Raw genomic sequence first — 25494 nt, 5'->3', positions numbered from 1 at the left:
TTCTGCACGCTATCTTAGGTGCTGTGATCCCCCTGTGCTGTTGTGGCCTGCCACAAAATACACTGTGCTGTGTGTTTTGCTTGATGAAGAGCTACTGTATCTATGTGCAGAGGGCCTCGGCTTGACTGTATTGGCTAGCTTTTGTGGATGCTGCTAGCAAAGCTTTTAGCTAATATGACTCAGCACAGAGTTCTACAGTATCCTTCAAACTCACAGCCCAGCCGGAAGAGTGTATCAGTAAGGCACCTTGCGAATCGGCTGTGAAAGAAGATGAACCTCAAGTGCCATCGCTACATGGAAAGCAGGTGGTTGTTGAAAGAGCAACACCTGAAGGAGCAGAACTGGCCTCGACTGAACCTCCTTCTCCCTCTGTGAAAGATAAAGAGCTCTCTGACACCTCCTCGATTGAGCAGGATAACCAGGACAGAAAGGATGTAGTAGAAGAGGCTGCTGACAGCCACCTCCTTGTGGAGTCTCAAGTAAAAGAGGTGAAAGAGTCTTCAGTGGCAGAAGAGTCCTCAAAAGTTACAACAGAAACAGAGGGAATTGTCTCACTAAGTAAATCTGGAGCCCCTGTGAATGAAACCAAGGAAAAAACACAGACAGTTGAGGAGATAAATAAGGAAGACCAAGATAGTGTCAGTGACATTAGATTGCATGGGACACCAGTGACTGATACTCAAAAAGGTGACCAAAGACAACAAACAGTCAAATCAAGTCCAGAATCTGGTACAGAGCAGAAAACCACATCAGAAATTTGTGTAGAACATGAACCAGGAGCAACAACCTACTTTGAGACATCCTCCAAAAGCCACGAAGAGGAGTCACCACAAACTCAGAGCTATTATGAACTCAGCACAGCAGTGGAGACAAAGTTAAGTGGGGAAAGTGAAAGCAAGCTAGAGGAAGACCAGGAGAAAAAAGTCAAGACATCTCCTGGTAAGATTTCATTAGAACAGAGAAACCTCTCCTTGAACATTACTGTTGGATCCTCAGCAGGGCAGACAGTGAAAGAAGAGAAGTCAAGGACCATCTCAGAAAGCTTGTGTCCAATTAGTGGAAGTTTTGATGAATCTGAAGTTCACCCTTCAACACCATCTGTGGAGAGTCATAAACCCAAGTTTCCTCCAGCTGTCTCCATTACTCCAACTTCCACTGAATCACCCGAGGACATTCCTGCCACAGCAGAAGCTCCTCTGTCTTCTGACAAGCAAAATTCAAGTTTTGAGCAAAGAAGCAGCCTCTCTGAAATGTTGGACCTGGCTGGAGCCCTGCCTCAGCCATCATTAGAGAGAAGAGAGGTTGACCACATGAGACGAAAGTCTGTGCCTGCTGATGTATCAGCTCTGGTGGGCAGTTCTTTGGCCAAGCTTGCCTTGGGAGATCAGACCTCAAGAGTGGTGGGTAGGGAAAGCCAGCTGGAGGAACTGGGTTACTGTGTCTTCAATGAATACCTAGGGCCCATGCCTTCCCCTGCTGATGTACCCAGTCCTGGGGATTCTCCACATCAGCGTTTCCCGTCTGTGGAGGGTGAATTGGAGGAAGAGCTTGGGGCCATAGAAGGTGAAAGTGTTAACAAGGGAATCCAGCAACCAGATCACAAAGGAACTGTACCAGAGATATCTCAAAAAACAGTAACTGAGAAGAAAGATGCACCAGTAAAGACTCCACTGATACTTGAAAAAGCTGTGACAAGTGGAGTAAAACCTGATCGCTTGAGAATCCCAATAAATTCTTCAAAAGACAGATTGACAGAGTTTCGTTTGGAGAGTGGCCTGCCTGGTGACATAAAGATCCAAGCAATCCCTGAGGTAGACATTGAAAAAGACCCCTCCAGAGAGGCCTCTCCCATCCCACCTGACAATTCTTTTACTTTCACTCCTGTGGAAACTGGAAGCAAGGTTCCCCCCACTCCCACCACCCCCAAGTCTCCAGATGATACAACTTCAGAAAGCCAAGACACTGGAGAGAAAGCAGGGACAGATGTCTTACCAGAGGTCAAAGCAGAGGACGATCTGAAGTCTGAGAGGATTGATAATAAACAGACAGAGTTAGACAAAGAAATGCCAACACCTGGACAGAAAGAAACAGAAAAAAGAAATGAAGAACCAGAAATAGCAAACACAGATATACCTTCAGCATCACCTCAGCCTTTAGTAGAGTGTACAGAGAAAGATGACAAGAAGATGCAAAGTGAGCATGAGACACCTGCAAGATTAGGAGGAACAGAGAAGCAGGAGACCTCAAAAGCTGTTCAGGATGTAATCACTGAAAAGCCTAGAGATGAGAAAGACGTCCAAATCCAGATACAGGAGGTGACTCCGGAGAAGGGATCACCAAAGCCGCTATCCTCCCCAATTATCATTATACCTCAAGCACAAGTTGAGGAAGAAGCTGAGGATGACGACGATATTGAGATTGCTGAAGAGCCTCAAGAGATAATGGAGGAGGCTGAAGAGCCTGTTCTCTCCAAGACAGATCAAGCTGAAGTTGGAAAGGAGGGGCAAAAGAAAGAGGAGGTGAGGCTGATGGTCGGTGATCAGCTGTTGGAAGACGATCCCAGGTCTGGAGCAGAAGAATGGAGTCATAGTGCCCAAAACAGTGACGACGGGGAGCCTGCAACAGACAGTTCACACTTGTCTCCATGCTCTGACCACGACCTACCACAGCCAACAGAGGATGGAAGAGATGAAGGGACGGGGCAGGATAAAGTAGCAGAAGACCCGCAAACAAATAGAGAAGAAGGAAAGAAACAGGAGGATGAGGGAGTGAAGAAAGACCAAACAGTAGAGGGGGGAGTGGAGGAAGTAGGTTTTGATGAGGTACATGAAGAAAAAGAGGAGAAAGTGATGAAAGTAGAGGATGAAGGGGAGAAGAGGGAGGGTGAGAAGGAGCAGCAGGAGGAGGAGAAAGACACTGAGCTTGGTCAGGAGTTGGAGGAGACGTCTGATGTGCTTTGCCAGAGCAGTGAGGCAGCTAACAATGAAACCACCATGGACATCTCCATCCTAGATACAGACAGTGGCTGGATGGACTCACAAGGTACTTAGAGCTTGTAAAATGACTAAATTAATAACTTGTAAAACAAAATTTTCATGTATTTAACTTATTTTTCATATCAAAAACTAGCTAACACCAGAAAGCTTGTTGCTTGTAAATCTGAATGTGTCTTTTGTAATGAGGTAGCTCCTAGCAAGGAGTGTGGGGAATTAGTCCTCTTTTGATCCTTCTCCACTGCAGATGATGACAAAAGTATTATGACTGAGCAAATCGAAGCCCTTCCTCACACCCAGAGTTCTACCAGTACACCTGTGGTGGTGGACAGACCCGCTAAACGGGCCCCTGGCAGAGGAAAGGGCCACCCTGGCACTGCTGAGAGCAAAGTGTTTCGCAAAGTACCCAGCCACCATCCAAGAGAGGAGATGAAGAAGAAAAAAGGTTCCAATTCTGTATTCAAGAAGTAGTATTGTTTAATGTTAAGAAAATCTGGACTTAATTTTTAACAATGTACATTTGCATTTATACTTTTTATACAGTAGCAAACTCAATCATATTATCACTTGTGTAACTTGATGTTTAACACAGTTTTGCTTCTCTGTTGTATATTACCTGAGGTATTGCATATTGGTATAATCCTGTCTCTCCTTTTTGCCAGTAGGCATGAGGAGGGCTGACCAGAATAAGGTGTCAGCCCTCCAAAGTCGTTCTCCATCTCGAAAGAGTGTAGCCAAAGTGGCAACCAGACATCCTAGGCCTGCTCTGCTTCACGGCTCTGCTAGACGCAAGGCCACAGGTGAACACTTTTCACCAGGGATCAGTGCCGTGGATAGAGAGAGTGAAACCAAATGTAACCATGTACAGTACCTAAGAGGCCCAAGAGATGATCATGCAGTGTATATAAGATGCTGAGCACACTTTGCAGGACTAAAGTTCCTCAAATATATTTTAACTGTTTTACCAACATCATTATTGTAGGCCAAGACATGCAAGAGAGTATTACAAATTAGATAAAGCATAATTAAAATGTTAGCTCTCTCTATTGATGGCTCTCAGAAATTAAGCAGGTGCAATGTAGCTGGCAAACATCATGTGCTGCTGACCCATTTTTAAAACGCAACATTTTCTCTGTTTTTATCCATCGACATGTCATGACACTTTTTGTTTGTTTTTTTGTTTTGTGGTTTTACTTTCTCCTGGTCAAAAATGGTGCATTCTCAGCTGTTTGGCTTCATATTCATGTTTTTTTTTTCTGCTCGCAGATGCTGTAGTTCGTGAGTTGTATTAACTGATGAGTGTCCTTTTTTATGAGGAACATAGCTGTTTTGGGTTTACAGCTCACTTTTCTCTGTTTGCTGGAGTTGTGTGTACAGTCAGTTGGTGTGGAAAAAGTCTATGAATGTGAAGAGAGTGACAAAAATGTTGTACTTTGAGTTTTGATGAGTGATTATCTGATCATCAGGATGTGTCTGTTGTTAGAACATATTGCAGCAAATACCCTTTTCTGATGTCAGAAGTTAGTGTTTGGAGTGTCCAGTCAGAGTACATAATGCATATGGATGTACTGTATGTTTGTGTGTGCTGTGTGAGCATGCATGTTCACACTCGCAAATGTCTCCCCCTGCTGGTTTACATTGATTATTACAGTAGGACTCTTTCCTTTTTCTTCACAGGCATGGAAAGCCATCAGCCCCTCAGTGTGGCCCACCAGTCCAGGGAGAGGACCACTGTAAGTATTATCATCTCTGACACACACACACAATTAAAAAAAAATTGTCAACTTCACTAAAGTTGCATCATTTTAGTTGCATCAGTACTATATTCTTGCAAGCAGCTGTCGCATGTGTCTCAGTATATTTCACCACCCATCACGCATCATGTTTTTCCTGTTTGCACGACAAACTCTGTGTTTTCTTCCTTTTCTTCTCTGCATGTTTATCTTTTTATTTGTGTGTGCATATTCATTTTGTTTTGCATGCCTGCCTCTATACCTGTCTGTACCAGTCTCGACAGAGAAAATCTGTGAGTAAAGAAATCAAACTATAGTCGGCATGCACTGTTATATGTATTTTACCTTTTTTTTTTTAATGATGTGCAGTATATTGACAGGGGCTCATCAAAATGATGTTTTCATACAAAACCATCCCAACATTTTGACTCAAAGTCCTCATCTTACCTTTATGTAATGTTTTGTTTTTTAAAATATGAAAATTTGTGTCTTCCTGTGGCTTCAGATTGTACACTTTGAAAAGAAAATCAAATAACCAGATGTATATGTCCAGTATTTTAATTTATAATTCATCAGAGTTACAGGGTTAATTTATGCTAAAGTTTTACATTACTTTTGTGTAACGTGTTTCTCCTTGAACCATGAATATGCACATTTCATCTCCACTCCATCCCACCTCACTTCTTCATTTCTCCATCTGTTTGTCACCTCTGCCTCCCTGGCTGCACACCATCCCTCTGTCCTGCATGCCTTCCCGCCTCTTGTCGTGGCCCAGAGCCCCACGAGGGCTGTTCTGTTAAAGATGGCAGTGCAGCGTCGGGGGTCCGATCACCTTCCCCCCCGGCCCGGCTCTGCCTGTAGCCTTAAGCGGAGCCCCCTGGTGGAGGCGGAGCTCCGCGAGGCCCGCCCCTCCTCTGCGTGCTCCCACCCGTCCCCTCTGCCAAACAAATGGGCAGAGAAGGTAAAGTGAAAGGAGAACAGGGGCTGATGGGTAGTTGTGACCAATGTCCGTGCACACTGCATGTGATGAAGCATGGGTATTGACTCTTGTGGTGTGTGTGTTAATTCAGGAAAGAGCATACCGCAGCCCAGAGAAGAGGTCATCCCTCCCCAGGCCAGCCAAATCTCTGACTCGCCACATCCCTGCTGCTGAGCAAGAGGACAGCACCCCCTCCAGGCCAACCTGTAAGAGTACACTCCCATTTCAAGATTCAAGATTCAAGAAGCTTTATTTATCCTGAGGGAAACTGCTGTGCAACAGTTGCAATACAAAGGTGGAAAAGTAATACAGTGTGAGAGAGAGTAGAAATAAAACTATCATAAAATAAAATAAATTTTATTTTAAAATACATTTATTAAAATACAGAACCTTCTAGCTTGTTTTCCTCCCGTACACAGCAGATTGCCTCTTTATTGACTTCGATGACTCTTGACTCACTAACTTTGGATCATTTTATTATGTTTTAACTCACACCGCCTTCCACACCTTGCCCTGCTCTTCTCTGCTCCCCCTCCCCATCTCCCTTCACCTCCAAGCGATCCGTACCAAGTCCAGAGCGGACACCAGGTCTGGAAGAGCCCCTAGTATGGCAGGTAGACCACCCAGTAGCTCCTGTTAGATCCTCATCATATGTCATCTAGTTGTTAGCACAGAGTGTTTTTTATTTTGACTCCAACATAAGGATTTCTGTATAAGAGTGAGCATCATCCATTGACAAAGCATTCATTCATTCATTCATCTTGGTCACATTATTCTGAAAGGTGTCTGCAGACTTCAGAAAGTTTTAAAATCATCTATTTTTCTAGTCTTGTTTAACATTAGTTTTCTGGTTATCTCATTTTGTTCCTAAGTTTGTCCTAACTCAACACAAATTTCATTAAAGTATTGTTAACGTGTTGACTTTGGCTTTGTTGAACCTGCAGTTACCTTATCAGAGGAACAGGTGGGAGCCATAACAACAGGTTGCTATTTCTCGTTCTTATTCAGGACAGTCTCGGTTAAGATCCTATTGGTCGTGCACCAGTATCCCAGCAACAAGCCGCATTAAATGAACTCAGCTGCCTGTGTGTGTTTTCATGCTCCTCGTCAAACATTCATGTTTGACCTGGGTTGTTTGTTTTGTGGAAACTGAGCAAATTTGGCTCCGACAGGGCAGCGCTCACAGCTCCATGGGTGTTATGTTTCCTTATCATCATCATCAGAACCAGATGAAGTATCACACACACACACACACACATACCAGTCCATCTGCTGTTTTTATGTGTCTATTTCTGTCTTTTTCCCCCTCCTTCCTCTCTCTCTGAGGTGATTTTCTCTCTCTTTGTTCTTTCTTTCCCCCCTCTTTCCAGGAAGGGTTTTTCTTTTTCCTCCTTCACTCTTCCTCTTCTCATCCTAATACAAAATCTCCTGTTTCCTAGGCACAGACTCAGCACGTTCTCGATCAGTCCGTAGTGGTGCCTCCACCCCGGGCTCCTCCGCCGTCACACCCGGCACACCCCCGAGCTACGCCTGCCGCACACCAGGCTCGCGCACCCCTGGCAGCCACACGCCCAAGTCCTTCAGCGCCTTCCAGGAGAAGAAGGTGGCGGTGATCCGAACCCCGCCCAAGTCGCCATCCTCTACCCAGCGTCAGCTGAAGGTTCTCAATCAGCCCCTGCCTGACCTGAAGAATGTAAAGTCCAAGATTGGATCCACCGCCAACATCAAACATCAGCCGAAAGGCGGACAGGTAACAGGACCGTGCTGGAACATGCCAGTCACAGTGTTATTTATGTATGGAAGCACACTTTCTTTCTACAGAGTTTTACATTTAGATTTACACAACTGATACCATATTTCATGGTTAATGCTTAATTTGAAGCATTTACCTAATTCTGCCACAAGGGGGCAGAAAAGGATAAAGTTATATTGTAAACCTTTTAATTAAAAGATTTATATTTATATATTTACCTGCTAACAGTATAATTTCTTCAAATTATCTCTCCTTGATAAAATATTTATTCCTCAAATCTTAGTTTATTGGAGCTTTACAACATGAGTATTCACACAATTTTATTCACACACACAAGATACAATACAGTGTGCTGATGTAAGATTTAAAAACAAATATGAAAAGGGTTAGATATGTGCACACTTATTTGGCTGTTAACTTTTACTTAAAGCATTTTAGAAATGACATTTTCATCTGGATTGTTATTACTGGACATTGTTTCTAGTGGATTTGTGATTCCAATGCAGTGTCTGTTGTCAGACAAAAGGAGCAATAGTAACAGCTTCACTTAAAAGAGACAGAAAATATGAGTTTAATTAGTGGTATTCTCATCTTCCTCTTACTTTCCTTCCTCTTCTCTGTCTCTTTTTCTCCCTCTGAGTTGTAGAAATATTTTAAAATGCTCAGATATCTCTCTTCACATCTTCACAATCACTCACTGTCTGGCCTGCTTCTAAACCCCCTTGCCGTTGCCGTCACTGTCTGTCTGCTTCCACTGACTGTCCTCTGCCCTCTCCCTGTCTGCTGTCATCTCCGTCAGTCTGGATGAACCGTCATCGGCTGCCTCTGGCCTCTTCCCCTGACTGTCTCTTTGTCTCTCTTCTCCTTACCTTTCCCCAAAATCTCTCCCTGCTGGAGAAGCTTCAGCTGTGCAGCAAATGTTGTGTGTGTGTGGTCTTTTTTAAAATAGTGAGGCTTTAAACAGCTGTCCCCCCAAAGAATATTCCAAGAATACCTCCAAGGAGCAGTCAACCTGCAGAATCATTCGCCCTGGGGAGCTACTTTCATCATCACCGTTGCTAGATTTTCCCCCCGGCTCTGACTATTAATAATTGCAGGAGAGGGGAATTACTTATTGAGAAGTTATATCAAGGGTACAGAATGAAAATATATCGCCTCACTTCACTTTTTCCTTTTTGAAATAAAACAGTCGTTTGGTAGGTCCTCAAAAAGAGCCAGATTTACCGGGCTGCCTCTGCTGAACTGAGGAGGATGGTGTGATTAAAATTTTAAGTTGCAAGGTGGCCAAGCTGTTAGAGAAGCTATTTCTTATCTGAAAGATGAAGGTTCAAACCCTTAAGTTAAAGTTCCCCTGCATCACTGCTGAGTAATGTCATCTCAGCCTTCCTTTTTCTTCCAAGAATATCATCATGTGCACAGTCGCTTCTGTTTTCCTCCAATAATAACAGTTAATACACTGTTATACCCTGGATGAAAACGAAAGAATGCATGAATTACAGAAGAGACAAAGTCTTGCTCCTCTCGTCTTTGTCTTTGAGTTGTAACAGATGTATAGTTACTATAGTTACTAGTTACTAATAGACTGCAGATTTTTCATCACATAACCAAGGCAACAGACAGTCTTAATGTTCCCGGAGTACTGCAGAGGTGAGACTTTTCATTAACCCCTGTGAAATATGGAGGAAGAGGCAATTCACTGTCACTTTGTCCGCTCTCCTTTCCTCTTTTGGGGAGAAATGTGACATAGAGGCAGAAATTTTTAATGAAGCTGGCTGACGCACGGCTTGGAGAAGCAGCACAGCAGGTTTTGCGAAGCACAGTCTGTGGTATACAGCAGCTCTGTGTCACTCTGTGAGAACCCCTATTGTCAGACAAAAAAAATAGATTTTATACGTCAAAATGACATTTGATATCGATTTATGATTTATAATTATGTAGTGTCCTAATTTCATTTTATATTTGCACTGAAGGTCATTTACATGTGTTATAATATTTGTTTTGTTATAATATTTTGTCACTGGGTTCACTCCTGGTGCTTTGTCATTGCTTGACCTTGCAGCTGTCTGTGCTGCAGCAGCTGTAGAGGGGGCCGCATAGTGTAGTAACTAAGAAAAAAAAAATACTGAACTGAAATATAGAACAGTGTGTGTGTATGTGTAGATTTTAAGTTTAGAGGAAGAGCTGTCGAGAGAATCCAGGTCAGGTCAGTGTAGACTGGAGACAGAGGCTTGTTGTCAGGGCTCCTGTGTGTTTTCCCTGAACCTTTCTCTCTTTTATTTTCACTTCTGTTTGTGTCTACTTTGAGCAATGAGTTAGGCATTTTTCATATTATTTTTATTTTACAAAACAACGCACACTGGGGCACAAGGCAGAAATAAGTAATTGGCTGCGTCAAACCACAATTAATGAGCATCAGTGAGGTTATATATATCATTCATAGCTGTATTTGATTGATTAGTTTGTTTTAAATTTTTAGGTTTAACCCTCACAATATTAATTTCCACCTTGGGTACCTTTTGAATTTTTCAATGAGCACAGTTCATCTAGAAATCTTGTGATTCTGGTGAATTAGGTTTAACTTGGTCAGTTAGATTATTTCTTCCTCCAGAGCGACTCTGAAAAATATTTGCATCTGCCGTCACAAGAGAACACTTTTTGCCACTGGACTCGCCTACATTTGTCATGTATTTTCAACAAAGTTGGCAGTGTTTGTGGGTGGGAAGCCGGTGAGGGATTAAGTCTTGTTGCTGCTGTAGCAACTCCTTCTAGTTGGTTGGTGTGCCTGTACTCTGTCCCTGTACTGACAGTTGAGTTAACAGTGATGAGGACTGCATCAGCATTAAAAAGCGCTCAGAGCTCTGCACAGAAACAGAACAAACAGTACTGTAAATGTAAATACATGAAAGGTAAATGCATGTGAAGACACATTGATCACTCATTGCACACTTGACTTAATTAAACGAGGCACATATAGAGTTTTCTTTCTTTCTTTTTTTTTTATTCGATTTTGTTTTAGGTTCAAATTTTAAATGAGAAGCTGGACTTCAGTCATGTTCAGTCAAAGTGCGGCTCCAAGGATAATCTGAAGCACACGCCCAAAGGAGGCAATGTATGTACGCCTTTCTCTTTCTCCTTCTCTTTTCTCTCCTTCTCTTTCTCTTCTCAGCTGGGGCTGTAGTAGCGTTCCCTCATGCTACTTTTATGTGCTCATCTGCCGACCCATCTGTTTGTCTGCCATGGGCTTGTTTCAGCCAAGCAAACGAAGGGTTTATTTCCAAAGTGCAATACATCCATGTTACTTCTTTGTCAACCAAGAAGTAAAGTTCACTACTTCCCTCTTGTAAGTGATTTTGTTTTTTCTTGTTTTCATTTTGTGAATTTATGTCTTTAGTACTTTTAGTACTACAAATAGTGGATGTTGCACTTGGGAATTAAACCCTTTCAAATATGCTTCAGGCTGCTGTAACAACTCTGTTTAAAACAGGGACAAGTTCATGTCTCCATGGATTACAGCACTACAAGTGCAGCATCTGCACACTGATAACTGCCTTTATCCCTGCAGAAAAACTGAACTCCATCAATAAAAGGCTTCAGTTTATTTGCTGTGGTCTAAATCAGCTGAAATTCAAATGCTCAAGTGAGCTCTGACAGATTGATAGGCCATGGATTTAAAATTGGGACACTTTTACGGGATTATTTTGTGCGGGACGGGGGGGAGGAGATGGGCCTTTTTTAAGCTCCCACCCCCCACTTCCCATTTCAGAAAGGCTGCTTTTTTGTATAAAAAAGTCACCCTGTCATTCCCAGGTCATGATTCCAAGTGTTAAACTGGACTTTAGCCACATTCAGTCTAAATGTGGCTCCTTGGACAAAATCCAGCACACAGCAGGCGGGGGAAACGTGAGTGACTCCGCAGAAAAACATACACATTCAAAAACATCTCTCCAACTTCTCTCATTCTAACAAACCTATATATTTAGGTGTGAACATGTCTGTGAATTGTAGTTGTGGAGTGTCGTCATCTTTATCAACTGTGTTTTGTGCCTGAGAAGCAAATATATTAAAATTTTATACTAGAATTTGCACCAAAAATCTGTATTTTTTAAATTTGCCTGGGGCACAACATACAGTATCTCTGCATAGTGTATAAATTCTTAACATAACTATGTTTTTACAGCATGCAGGGTTGTCTCTGTATCTTTTTAACGGTGTTTGTAGTCGCACTAATTCATATCACCCATGGACAATAAAGTTTAATTGAAGCACCTGCTCCCTGTAGCATCCTGTAGTGCCTGTGGTCTGTGTTTGTTTGATGTCTGTGTTGTCTCTGCTTGCTTTCATGTTAACCTCTCTCCAGGGAACTGACATCAGCGTCTTTTATGTGGATGGACATTGATTGACTTCATCTGTCTTCATTCACAGATTCGTGTTGTGTCGTCTCGTGGCTGATTTGTAACTTTTCTACACTCACAAAACATATCATATCAGCTTTCTCTTCATTTCATGTCCATTACTCTGTGTAGCTTCCATCTTCCCAAGATGTTTGTGCAGCATATAGTTTATATGGAAGCCCATTTCTGCCAGTGTGATGAAAAAAAGATCCTGGAAGTTATTTTAGGGAGAGATAATGACTTAGTACCTCAAAATTATGACTCTGAGAATTTTTTTTCAGAATATTGAAATGGTAAATCTTTACTTTGAGATTGTTTCTTATAATAATGACTCTCTTTCTTTCATCAAATTTGGCAGAAATGAGCTTCCATAGTTTTCCACACTGTGTTTTCCTTGTAAACATTAATTAATATGTGCACTGTGCTGCTGTCCACAGATCCAAATCCAGACCAAGAAGATCGATTTGAGCCACATCACCTCCAAATGTGGCTCTATGTCCAACATTCGCCATAAGCCAGGTACCACACAGAGCTGCAATTTATTAGCTTTGAATTAAGGAAAATTTGGAGCATTATATATTCTTGTTCTGCATTATTCTTCACACACAATTGAGCATATGCACACATAAATCTGACAAGGCATTTAAGGTGATTGATTGACTGTCAGTATAGGATTTTAACCATATTGCCCAAACTTATATGATACTGAATCAAGCCTGGTACTTGCTGTTTGGAGCACAGCGTCTTGTCCATACACTGCAGTGTATCACATCTATACTGAGATTCTTTGCCCTGAGCATTGCTCAGGAGAAGAACTGGCCTGCAGGCGAGTGATGTCTTGTGTGTTTGATGCTTTTCCTCTCTGTCTTGGTGTGCTGCTCTCAGGGGGAGGCCACGTGCGTATTGAGAATGTGAAGCTGGACTTTAAAGAAAAGGCCCATGCCAAGGTCGGCTCCCTGGACAACACCAGCCACACTCCTGGAGGCGGGAATGTTGTGGTAAAAAGAAGCACGCACACATCTTTTGCACTCAAAGTTTCTGTCACTGTCAGATTCTGTAGAAATAAAGAGGAGAACACAACCCTGACCTTAACTCTATCTCCATATCCGCCAGATTGAGAGCCACAAGCTGACCTTCCGGGAAACAGCCAAAGCTCGAGTGGACCACGGCGCAGAAATCATCGTCACCCACTCCCCTGGTGGCGAGACCGGAGGCACTTCCCCTCGCCTGTCCTCTGCTGGCAGCATCAACCTCCTGGAGTCACCACAGCTCTCCACACTGGCCCAGGATGTCACCGCTGCCCTGGCCAAGCAGGGCTTATGAGCAGGCTGCCTCCGCCTCGGATACCCTCAAAAAAATCCACACCATTACTCCTCCTCCCATCAGTCTCATTCACTGATAAGCATCCAGTGATCTCCCAAGGTCCCTCACTGCAACATGACACCCCACACACTTGACCCCACAGGTTCTACTGTTGTAGTTGATTGACTGTCTCGTCCATCAACAACCCTTTCACCCCTTCCAGTGGGATTTTAAAAACTGAATTCTAAGATTATCCTTTCATTCACTCCCTTAAAAAGGACACGCCCAGTCACTCATAATTCGTTTTTCATTCACTTTTGTTCACTCAAATATGGACTTTTCTGTTTTGTTTTAGATAGGCTGAATGCTAAGATTCGACTGGATGTGTTTGCCTAAGAAAGCGTTGATGGTTTTATGATTGTACAGTGATATTTTTAGCGTGAAAAGCATCACCACATTCCACATGTATGGGGGATAAACTTTAAGGTGAACTCATGCATAACGTCCATTCAGAATTTATATGGTACTGAATGCAAGATATAGCTCCTAGATACTAGACGCTAATCTTAAAGATACATCTGTGTGTGAGAGACATAACTTGCCGAAGCAAGGCGTGTAACTGTATCTGCAAAAGAATGGTTGATGAGCATGTCTGCTAAAATGTGACATTTTAAGTCAAACGACATGAAATTTCGTTTGTTCGTTGGTTGGATTTTAATCTTATGAGTTCCTGATATGTACTGAATTGTTGGACAAATTGTGTTCTCTTGTTATGTTTTCTTTTTATATATGTCACTGTAGTGGAAGTTGTTACAGTTTTGTATGTTCCCTGTGGCTGCACTGGCTTATTAGCACTTCAATGTGGATAGCCATTGCAGTTATGTCGAGTCAAGTGCTAAAAGGCTAGCTTTCCAATAGATTTTTTCTTTTTTCTTTTCTGCAAACCAATGGGCTGCTCTTTTTGTTTGGTTTTACATTAGCTCTGTGGTTTTATTAGGCTACATCAATGCTGTTATGCTGGCATGGCAAATAAATTATAAATAAATTAGATCTATCTGGAGCAACTTTTCAGTGTGAGTGTAAATGGCCAGGGTGCATTCTAGTGTCTATACTTCAAGGTCAGATCCCTAAAAAGGCCTCTCATGCTCCTGTCTGACTTTTCTCCTTTTGCAGAGACTGGGTCGTATGATGTATTTGAATGGACAAAGGGCTCAAAGTTTGTTTAAAAAAGTGGAAAGTAAGAAGCTTTATATGAAAACATTCCATTTGAAAGAGCAGCTACCTGGCCCTTTTGTGCGATTGAACCGGTAACTTTACAGGAAATGAAAGCAGAAATGACAAAGACCCTCAACTTGCAGCTGTTAGAATTCATTTAAAAAAAAGAGTAAAAAAACAAAACAAAACAGTTCTAGCTCTATTCTCTGCTCACCATTGTGAAATTCTTCTGCCCCCTCCTCTCCTCCTCCTCCCTCAATGTCAGCTACCCCTCCAGTGTTTTTCTGTGTTTCCTATATTCTTGCCTCCCTGCTCCCCAGCCCCCCTTTGCCTGCGTAAGTGTATTTAAAAGACCATGTAGATGTGTGCACACTTTCCAATGTTTGAGATGTACTGATGACAAATGCTCCTACAGGATGATGACAACAGAAATAAAGAAAATAAAAACTGGTTCACCCTAGTTTTTTGTATAAATTCTCATAAAATATTGTGATTAATGTATGTACATCATACTTTTTTGGTCCAATGTACAGAGTTGATGTGTATGGTTGGTTTTTAAAATGGAGACTTTAATTGTGAAAAACCTGTTTTTGACTTGAAGGCAAATGTTTTCAGGGGTCCAGAGGTTACCATTATTCATTATTTATAACATGCAGCATGCACTGACCTACTGTATTAGATGTGATTTATTTACTTAATGTAATGTTTTAGAATGATTATTGTGAAATATTTAATCTGCACTTCTGCATTTTTATAGTCAAAGCTAAAATAGTGTGTGAAATAGTGTGTTTTCCAACTGTAATTTATGCTAATTTTCATTCTGTTACAGAGTAGGCTGCTAACTCTGAATACTAACTTAGTGTAATAACAGAGCTGGACCGGAAAAGTTGCCTGGCAACCAGCGAGAACTCTGGGGCGTTTCCGGTCCCGACCAAGAAACAGACAGGTATTTAACCACCTATAAAACGCCGGTTTCACGCTTTTACACCAAGGTGTTAGTGCACACCGAGATACCACTGTTAATTCTTGAGTTTCAGAGGAATTTGTCACTTTTGATGAAAGCCAGGCTGTCTGTTGTATCAGTGTTTTCATATAAGGCAGAAAATTCAATAACACTAATTTAACTGTCGAAAATGACGAACTTTTCCTTTATTATTGCTGCGGGGAGTCCTAGCACTTCAAATTTTCTCTCTGGTGTTAGTTTCTACTACAAAAGTTCTTTAATTTTAATTTCTTATATTTTCACAGGTTTGTTAAGTTTTTTCTCAACTCTAAATGTCTACTTTCTTTACTGTTACTTACTCTACTGTTACAAGCGATACCGTGTTTCTTTATACAGTAGTATAGGTTGTATGCAGTGGTGCACAGAAACTTTACCTAAAGGGTCACTCCATCAATTTTACACATGAAGCTTAGTTTGCTTGTCCACTCTTTAGCATGTAAAAAAAATTGTATAATATCTTCTTTAGCTTTAGAAGCAGCTTGTCAAGGCCTGAAAAAAACCCTCAGCAAGATGCTATCTACTTGCATCATGTGTTTTTGGAGCTTGCACATATTTGGGACTAAAAGTCAAGATATTGACCTCTGCTGCCATTCCTTTTTAATGTCTCATGTGCATGTGAACGCCCCAAAATTTATGGAAGTAAAAATGCTAAATAGTATCTGTTCAAGTACTGTATTTAATACAGCTTTTAGCTACTTGTACGTTTTATTTCCTTCATCTGTTTCATTTTACTCCAGTACAGTTGTAGTTATGTTGCAGATACAGGTTTTACATGCAAAACATATGTTCAGTTTATACAGTGCAATGCATTACTACTGATTAAACAAGCCAATATAGGATAAAGTAGTAATGATAATCCGTTAATAAATTCTATATATTATAGGCACAATATAACACTATAAAAGGAGCATTTTGCAAAACGATTACTTTTGCTACTAAAAATACATTTTGTGGTCAATACTAATGTCAAATTTTGAATGCAGGTTCTTGAATTGAATTGTGAGAAGCAATGATTTATAGTGTGTTATTATTATATTTAGTTAACAGTCTGAGTACTTCCTCCAACACAGGCTGTATCAAATTCTTTTATAGCCCATTATATAGGTTATCCACTTGGGCTATTAAACAACCTGTTGACATTCAAATGGTGGGGGTTGATATGCCTTATGTGAATGCACCATCCGGATACAATTCAAGCTGTGCTTACAGCAGCTTGTGTTTTAGTCGTATGCAGCGTTTCTGTGCCATTTCCTATAACGGTGCACGAGGGTTGACAAGGAAAACATCTGGCCCAGCTGCTGCACACTGCGTCTTTAAGCTCCGCCGCCGATAAATTAGCACAGCCGATCAACTGTCACTGTCCGGTGAGGGAGGTGCTGAAATCAGAGCGCTCTCTCCTGCTCCGTCTCCCCCACCCACCCCCCTGCTCTCTCTCTCTCTCTCTCTCTCTCTCTCTATCCCTCTCCCTCTCTCCCTTTCTCTCTATCTCTATCGCTGCCGACCGACCGACACTTGCAGCCATTTTACGCAGGACGAACCCAATCATGTCGTGAGGGGAATCTCGCTGGTCACCTGGGCAGAGCCAGCAGCCGCCGCGCGTCCCGGTGGTGGTCGCACACAGGCGAGCGGGCAAGGCAGGCAGTCAGGTCCGGCCAAAATGGTGAAGAGGAAAAGCCTGGACGAAAACGAGCCGGAGTGCGGGAAGGGAATACCGTTCCCCATCCAGACCTTCCTGTGGAGGCAGACCAGGTTAGTGTGTGTGCCTCAATGGAAACTGATAACAGGTGTTTGCCATTGGCGAAAATAAGGAGGATCAAGGATGTGACAGCAGCCGTGGCAAAGTCGCTGGCTGACATATGAAAAGACACCCGCATTTTTCTTCTGATTGGCGTCAAAATGATGTATTGGCTTCTTATTATTCAAGCTGTGAAGGGGAAACTGTGTCACAGAGTGTGTCAGTTCACTGGTTTCACTGAGTGTTTTAAATGGAGGAAGGTGGGCTTCATGTTTTTGCAAGGTGTTAACCGTGAATGGAGAGCGGTCAAGCAGATTAGATGATGTCACACCTGTAAGGCATATTTACATAGAAAGTGGGCCAAATAGGTAGAATGATATGGTGACTAGCTGCAGTGAACTGATTGTCATGTTTGTTTAAAATGTCATGTGCAGGATATTTTGTTGTTAAAAATATAATTTGACATTGGAGATTTGATAGCATGTTTCCACTGTTTTTATATATTTCAGTGCTTTTCTGCGTCCAAAGTTGGGAAAACAGTATGAAGCATCTTGTGTGGTAAGTCATTTCATAATGCTATGTGCGTGGTGATGGGAAATAATCGCTCCCTTCACAGTAATCTGTTTTTACCTTAATGCACCTGCAGATCAAGTGGGCTCTTGATTTTGCATTTAGCAAATTAGTTTTTCCCCTCGCTTGCTCATATGCATAATGACACTTTTCCAGATCCCTTTGGATCTAAACAGAGCTACCAGTGTCTCTCCCACAGGCATTGCCTTGCTTGAGGCCATGTGGGACATTTAGATAACCAAAGAAAAAGGCTTTAGTTCTTGGCTGATGTCTCTTTTCCTCTTCTCCCTGGCTGCCACCCCAGTCTTTTGAGCGGGTGCTGGTGGAGAATAAGCTCCACGGGCTGTCGCCGGCCCTGTCAGAGGCCATCCAGAGCATCTCCCGCTGGGAGCTCGTCCAGGCAGCCCTGCCTCATGTACTCCACTGCACCTCCATCCTGCTGTCTAACAGGAACAAGCTGGGTGAGGACACACAGGACACACATTGCCACTGCTTTAGGCATCGACCTGACAGCCTTATCCACGTTATCCTCATTCAACAAAACACAAAACGGATGTTCTTTCAGTGACAGCACAGATACAGAGCAGCCTGACTTTACAGTACATTACAGTTCTATTTAACTGAAATGTATTGTTCTTCTGGATTATGTCAGCATCTAAATGCTTGTAAAAAGGACAGTGACACACACTGACTATCTAAGGCACCTAATAGATATACAAGATTAATAAGTCATTAATTAATAATCATTTATTAATCTTATTGTTATTTTTACATTTTAATACATTTTTAGTTATTGTTATATTTGCATACTAAATTTCTTGATTGTGTCTTGTTGGACCATGATGAAAATGTTGTCTTTTCACAATATCCAATAATAATTGGATTTAATCATTTTTGTCCAATATCCCTTAGAGAAGTCTTGAATGTAAGTTATGTGTTAGTGTCATATAACACTAGAGTTTCATGCTATCCATTCATCACTAAGCAGCACTCTACATTCACCCCTGACCTCTGGCCTTTGACCTCTGATAGGCCACCAGGACAAGCTGGGTGTGGCCGAGACCAAGCTGCTCCACACGCTGCACTGGATGCTGCTGGAAGCTGCCCAAGAGTGTAACCACGAACCGAGCCTGGGCCATGGCTGGTCCGGGGGCAGCAGCAGCAGCGCCTTCCTCCAACCTGTGGGAAACCAGGGCTCGTCACCTGGGGCTCCAGGCTCCTGCTCTGGCTCGGCCCTAGGAGGGTCGGGGCCCCAGCACAGCGGTTCCATGCTGGAGGAGGATGAGCATGCTCGTACCAAGCTGTTCCACAAGAGCATGGCCACAGTGGAGCTGTTTGTGTTCCTGTTTGCTCCGCTCATTCATCGGATAAAGGTCTGTCGCTTGTGATATCAATGTGTGCATCCTGGAATTAGACTTTTATACAAGAATAGCAGTATATTTTGTCACAACCTTTCATTGTTACTGTGTGGCTTTAGTTATTAATATCTCAACTGGCCTTCATATTAGAAACTCATAGTGAACCGTCCAACACATACATACTCAGGGTCACCTTATGACTATTGATCAGTGTGTACAAACAGACACAAGAGTCATGTTACATGTCTCTTGGGGTTGCATTGTTTTCCAACTGACCAATAAATGACTGTATCTTGTGAACAATCATACTGTGATAACAGTGCTCTGAAAGAATCCAACAACATGATAATATCAAAACACATCAAGTCATAAATATTGATTATTAAGTCATGCTTCAACTGGATGATGATTGGAGGGTTGAGGAAAAGGGCTAAATGTACAAAAGTGCTTCCTCTGTAAATGAGATTCTAAATATGTCACTTTTTTTAGGAGTCGGATCTGACCTTCCGATTGGCCAGTGGCCTAGTAATATGGCAGCCAATGTGGGAGCACCGCCAGCCTGACATCCCTGCCTTTACTGCACTCATCAAACCTGTGAGGAACATAGTGACAGGTGAAAAAATATCCTCACTTACAGCCACATACATCCCTTTTAAGGGTTAATCTATTTTTACTCTCTCATAATTAAGACGTGTAATCTGTTATGCCTGTCTCAACAGCTAAGCGGAACTCCCCAGTCAACAACCAGTGCAGCCCCTGTGGATCTGGCAACCCAGGTCCCATGGTGAGTGAGCGGTCTTAGCTCAGATCTTTGTCAGATTTTGCTTCCCATGTTGATTGAATGTGTTCAGGCAAGAGTCTGAGGCTTCTTCCCCTCCCCCTTTCAATGTTCCCTCTGGGGCTGGCTGCTAATATTCATTAGCACCAGCCATCCGGGAGCATTAGCGTGGTTAGCCAGGGTCATGACAGAAACCTCACTCCAACCTCAGAGCCTTTAATTATCAGGAACTGTCTGTATGTCTTTCTGCCCCATTATCTACCCATCTACAGTATCTGTCCATCTCCCTCTCCCTCCCGCAGGGTTTCCAGGTGGTTTGCGAGGCCGCCCAATCAGACTCCTCCTCCCCCACAGCTGGAGAGCAGAGCTGTCGTCGTGGTAACTCGGTCGAGAAAGGTGGCCCTTCCCAACAAGCCCCGCCGGTCAAAGGCCCTTCCAAGAAAAAGTGAGCCCTGTTATTGAATTTACCAGCAAGAAGCAGTGAGATAGGAAGCATGTGTGATCACGTGTGCGTCATTGATTTTTGATGTGGGAGTTGTGTTGAAGCATCATACCCATTTAGAGTTGCTGTTAAGCAGGAGGAGGTGGTGATGTCATAAACAGCATCTATTTAGACCCTAAATTCAGACATGTAAAAACCTCACAATATTATTTAATCAGGAAAAATCTATATCAAGTGCAACAGGAGGGATCAGTGTTACATAATACTATAGATACACAAAGACAGAATTACAGGGTAGCAATATAGCAAAGCTGAATTACCACGACTTTAGCCAAGTAATCTTGGTTAATTTTATTGAGGAATTTTGGATTTTGATGAGAGGGGTAATGGAAACCGCCTCCAAACCACAAATTTATTTAAACGGACAATGTTTGAATCCCATTCGGAAATGAGTCATTTGTACCCAAGAAGCCAGTTGTGGGTTGTAGCAGTGCAGAAGTGCAGTGATTTGTAAGTGACCCGCGCTGACACAGAGCTGGTGCCATCGTCTTGTTGATGGCTAAACATTTAGCCCTGCGGCACCGTCTGTCGAACACACTGCTCAGCACAGCTCGCTTCACTAGCTTATGAAGAGCTTGCGTATATGAATAGCTCCTCCTTCCCCTGTGTAATATGTTGCTCTAAGCAGTACTGTCTCCTCAGTCAGCATGCACACACACATACTGTACAGAGCCTTGTCTTGCGTGAGCATTAGCAGACCCATCTGACATTTGCCCACATAACCAGGGTAATTATGCTGAAGTAATGTGCTACATGTCTAATGCTGGCAGTGTCCCTGGCCTGGCATGACACAGCCTGGCTTGATTTTTGGTCTGCCCACGGCAAGTCTGGCATTGTTTGGTCTTCACTGCCAGACTAAGGTTCAATCTGTGCTCGCTTTGGCAGGTTTGACCAGCTTGGTTGGCAGCAAATTATAACTGACTTTACTCAGAACCCTAAAGCATTACATCCAAGTGTCTGCAAGCTTATATGAGCCGCTCACAGACACCTATGAAACACCGATGCACTGTGCACCAAATATGCTCTGCAGAGAGTCCCCAGATAAACACTTCAAAACATTTGTGTTCAACACATCCTGTGTGGGTGTTTACTGTTTTTCAGTTCATCACGGCTGGTCTGTCATCATCCTGAATCACCCAACCAGTGGGCTGAATGAGAGTGATGTGGGAGAAGGCATAGAAGAGGTTTATAAACCTTCCAATGCTCATCTCAACTCGTTCTGACAATCAAACAAGTCACTCCATCGCTTCTCATGATTCCTCTGACAGCAAGCGCCTGCGAATCAAAATAAGCCTCGGCCCCCCTCCCCCAAGCTAGTTATATCCTGATACACTCAAACACCAAAGGGTTTTTTGAGCAGTCACATGGTAATGCAGGGAGGGAGAGAATTATCCCTATTGTTTTGCTGCACATACCCAACAAAGACAGATTCTTTGCTTTCTTTATGTGTTGCTAGTGGGAATATTAAGCTGTTGTATGCAAATGCTGGATAGGATGAGTGCAGGGGAGAGGAGAGGAGTGAGATGAATGTAAATTATACGTGCAGCAAGGGAGAATTTTGACATTTGAGGGGATTTGACTTTAAGAGGGAATTCATTTCACGCTTTGAAGTTGTTTTATTCCCACTGTATGGATCCAGAAAGAGGCAGGGCTGTAAAGCTGGCCCACATCAGCAGATTTCAATCCAAGGATCTCATCAAAATATCCCCTGAATCCAAATCCTTTGGTTTTTCTTTGTAAACTCAGAGACCTTGTTGGAGTTTATGTTTGCATCTGCTCCTAACCGTGTTGTACACACCCCTCTGCGCCGCACCGCCCAGATATTTCCACCATTAGCTCCTGTGATTAATGCAGCTTACTCATCCCGCGCCACTCGGAGCACTGCTGATGCTGAGGCAGTTTCCATGGCAACCGCTGGCTGCTGCATCTCTCCTACCGCATGGAGTCGGGGGCTGGGCCACCGCCTCTCGGAGGGCCTGGGGTGGCTGTCGTCACTTGGTCTCCGTGGCAACCTGACACAACAGCAGTAGGCAGAGCGTGTATGTGTGTCGGCTAGACAGTGAAACATGATACAGCCTCCCTCTGCTGTCCGCTCTGAAAGTGATTCATGTAGATATCGACCATCTCTTCCTGCTCCATTTATTACAACAGCCAAGATTAAATGCCTTCCTCTGTCTCTCCCTCCCTCTCTCTCATGGTATCAATATGTTCCTCCACAGTGTGCGGCGCACTATAAGTTCTGCAGCTTGCCAACCGCTGACCTTCATTCCAGCTTATTTATAGTGGACTCACGTAGGCTTAGGCTCCCTCTCTCCCTGCCGCTCTCCCAATGATGCTGGAGGGAGGCTCTGCCCTTGTTTACCATCCTCCTTTGATGCATTATTAATGAAGCAGTGTGGCAGGAGTTCATTACAGGCTAATATAACAGGAAAGGCGATGACATAGTATAATTGTTGTGTTTGTAGTTAGGTGTATGACAGTATTGTAAAGGCTCAAAATGCATGCAGAGTGCTCCAGTTTGTGTCGCATTTTGGCTGGTTTTTGATCAGGCAGCTGTTTTTATAATGTCACTGCTTACCTACTACTAAGATTAAGTTCTACTGACTCACTCACAACTGTATGTAAAATTTCTGTGTCTTTGGTTATGCCTCTTTGAAGTAGGGGCGGGGCTTTTGAGACTAGGTTAAACCAGTAAAAACATCTATGTCTCTTTCTTCTTCTCCCAGGACATCAGCCCCTGCTGGCCTGCCAACATCCGTGGCCCAGCGAGCACGTTATGCCACCTACTTTGACGTGGCAGTGTTGCGTTGCCTCCTGCAGCCCCACTGGACGGAAGAGGGTGTGCACTGGGCCTTGATGTACTACCTCCAGCGCCTGAGGCAGATCCTGGAGGAGAGACCTGAACGTGCCCCGGAGCCCCTGGTCACGCCTCTGCCACGGCCACGCAGCAGCTCCATGGTTGCTGCAACGCCCTCACTGGTTAACACACACAAGACACAGGTAAAGGAAGGAGGATGCTGAGAAGAAATTACTTGGACTTCATGAAACAAACAAATGAGAGGATGCATTAATTTAGTCTTTCTTATGTCCATGTTGCACTGTGATTTGCAGGATATGAGTCTAAAATGCAATGAAGAGGGCAAATCTCTGAGCACAGAGACCTTTGCAAAGGTGTCTCTGACTAACCTCCGTCGACAGGCAGTCCCTGACCTCTCCTCCGACCTGGGCATGAACATCTTCAAGAAGGTCAGAGACATTTTTCAGGCTGACACGCTAATTTTAGCTTTCATAGATTTAAATGAGTTTAAATGAGTTTAAATTAGCCGTATCTTTTGGACAAAATAAGGAAAGCGGTGGTAGCTAGATTACAATTACAAAACACGCAAAATGTGGTTCTTACTGGGAAGCCCTTCTCCTCCTGCTCCTTTTCAGTTTAAGAACCGACGTGAGGACCGTGAGAGGAAGGGCTCCATCCCCTTCCATCACACAGGAAAGAAGCGTCAGCGCCGTATGGGGGTTCCCTTCCTGCTCCACGAGGACCACCTGGACGTCTCGCCCACACGCAGCACCTTCTCTTTCGGAAGCTTTTCCGGCCTGGGTGATGATCGACGAGCTCTGGACCGCGGGGGCTGGCAGGCCACGATCATGGGTGTGTAGAGTGCTGTTCATAATGAAAATAGATTGCGTGTTACCAGTTCACAACCCATGCTTCCTCTCCCCGAAGCTCCCATTTGGTGAGTCAGAGGGTTCTGTCTGGATGTAGCTGTCAGCTAGTGAATTAGGTCAGTTCATTAACATTGGTATTTCTTATTAGCTCTCACAGAGAAGTGTGATTAAAATTCGCCAAAGGCACAGAGACATTTATTATTATTATCCAGACTTTTTTAAGCTCTCTTTTCATGAACCCACTGCCCTCTTTCACAGTACTGTTATATATCCACTTAGCCTAGCTGCTGTTTCAAACTGGCTCCATTCCATGAAGAAACTTTCCTAAAATGTCCAATAGATGCAGGAAAAGAGCATGAGGGAGTAATTCTTCAATCATACTCATATAATCAAATACGATACAGCTGTTTTAACCTGCAGTTGAAGATATATATATATATCTATATCTATATAATGTATTTGGGCTTCTTTCTTCAAAAGCAGTCAGCCAGCATTTTTATTGGTGTGTGTTTGAATGATTCAACCTGATATATTTATCTGTTGCATCACTTTCCAGGCAAATTCACACGGAGGGGCAGCACAGACACAGCTGCAGACGCAGACAGCCTGAGCGCCAAACACTCTCATTCCCACCACTCTCTCCTCAGAGACATGCCAGACCACTCCAACAGTCACAGCGATAACACCGTCAAAGAGGGTAAGGAGAGAGCACAGATGTGGTTCAGAGGATTTGCTTGAATTAGTCTTAAGACCACAACCAGCTGAGAGCCAGTCGTGTCTAAGAGAAGAGCAAATAAAGTCGTAGAACAAGGGAGAAATAAATAAAAGCCAAGTAAATAAATTTACAAAAAATCAGCACTTAAAGTAGTCTCTTAAAAATGAATACATTTGCAGATACATTGTACACCAATCTGTCAACTTTTCAATATCCAACTAAGCAATAGGAAATTGAGGAAAATATTCACATCATTAAAAGCTCTCATACACTAGTCCTAGGTAAAATAAACCAGAAAAAAATGGAAAATAGACATTTTTTTAATAATAAAGAATTGTAAAGTCAGCATACTGAGCGAGAAACTGCCAGAGTGTAACATCACTTTTTATGAAAATAGAACAAAATAAACAAATTACAAACTGCTGCAAAAATTATAATCATATTACAGCTACAATAAAGGTAGGACAGATGCTCCTGGCTCCATTGAGGCCTGCTGAGCAGAGCAGAAATAGGACAGGATTATATAACAATAATATTGTTGTGACAGTGCTAATTTACATACAAAAAGTGGTGGCTTTAGACTCTGCTCTGCACTGCATCAAGTGTGCATGCTGGATACATTAAGATTAATTAATAAATTAATAAACAAAATTAATTTACACCTCTGGAGGCAGAGCTTAATATTAGATTAGTATTTTCTGACCTTCTAAATGTTGCTTATGTAGGTACTTGAACATAAACTAAAGTGATGAAGTTAATACGTCAAATTTCCCTTTATTTGCAACATTAGGACATTTGGCA

The 25494-nt window shown here is 42.8% G+C and overlaps 2 protein-coding genes across 5 annotated transcripts in view; both read left to right on the top strand.

Moving 5' to 3' along the window:
* The window catches only part of LOC108873033 (microtubule-associated protein 2), a 57138-nt gene extending 42322 nt beyond the window's left edge, over nt 1-14816 (top strand). Inside the window, exons 6-16 of one of the 4 annotated variants that reach the window (XM_018661043.2) lie at nt 217-3042; nt 3241-3438; nt 3656-3793; nt 4671-4726; nt 5797-5911; nt 6263-6319; nt 7145-7455; nt 11266-11358; nt 12287-12368; nt 12735-12847; nt 12963-14816. In XM_018661043.2, coding sequence (XP_018516559.1) covers nt 217-3042; nt 3241-3438; nt 3656-3793; nt 4671-4726; nt 5797-5911; nt 6263-6319; nt 7145-7455; nt 11266-11358; nt 12287-12368; nt 12735-12847; nt 12963-13172 — 4199 coding nt within the window. In that variant the 3' untranslated portion in view covers nt 13173-14816. The remainder of the gene's footprint in view (nt 1-216; nt 3043-3240; nt 3439-3655; nt 3794-4670; nt 4727-5796; nt 5912-6262; nt 6320-7144; nt 7456-11265; nt 11359-12286; nt 12369-12734; nt 12848-12962) is intronic. The other 3 variants (XM_018661045.2, XM_018661046.2, XM_018661047.2) reach the window with 3 other exon arrangements.
* Nucleotides 14817-16746: 1930 nt separating this feature from the next.
* The window catches only part of LOC108873037 (unc-80 homolog, NALCN channel complex subunit), a 40520-nt gene continuing 31772 nt past the window's right edge, over nt 16747-25494 (top strand). The window contains exons 1-11 of the mRNA XM_051066076.1: nt 16747-17118; nt 17614-17662; nt 17979-18135; nt 18707-19047; nt 19522-19645; nt 19752-19816; nt 20113-20255; nt 23039-23312; nt 23424-23558; nt 23745-23961; nt 24535-24675. Coding sequence (XP_050922033.1) covers nt 17027-17118; nt 17614-17662; nt 17979-18135; nt 18707-19047; nt 19522-19645; nt 19752-19816; nt 20113-20255; nt 23039-23312; nt 23424-23558; nt 23745-23961; nt 24535-24675 — 1738 coding nt within the window. The 5' untranslated portion in view covers nt 16747-17026. The remainder of the gene's footprint in view (nt 17119-17613; nt 17663-17978; nt 18136-18706; nt 19048-19521; nt 19646-19751; nt 19817-20112; nt 20256-23038; nt 23313-23423; nt 23559-23744; nt 23962-24534; nt 24676-25494) is intronic.

Source organism: Lates calcarifer, linkage group LG7_2 (assembly GCF_001640805.2).
Source record: "Lates calcarifer isolate ASB-BC8 linkage group LG7_2, TLL_Latcal_v3, whole genome shotgun sequence".
Lineage (NCBI taxonomy): Eukaryota > Metazoa > Chordata > Actinopteri > Centropomidae > Lates > Lates calcarifer.
The sequence above is the reverse complement of the archived record's forward strand: the minus strand, read 5'-3'. Positions and strand labels throughout refer to the sequence as shown.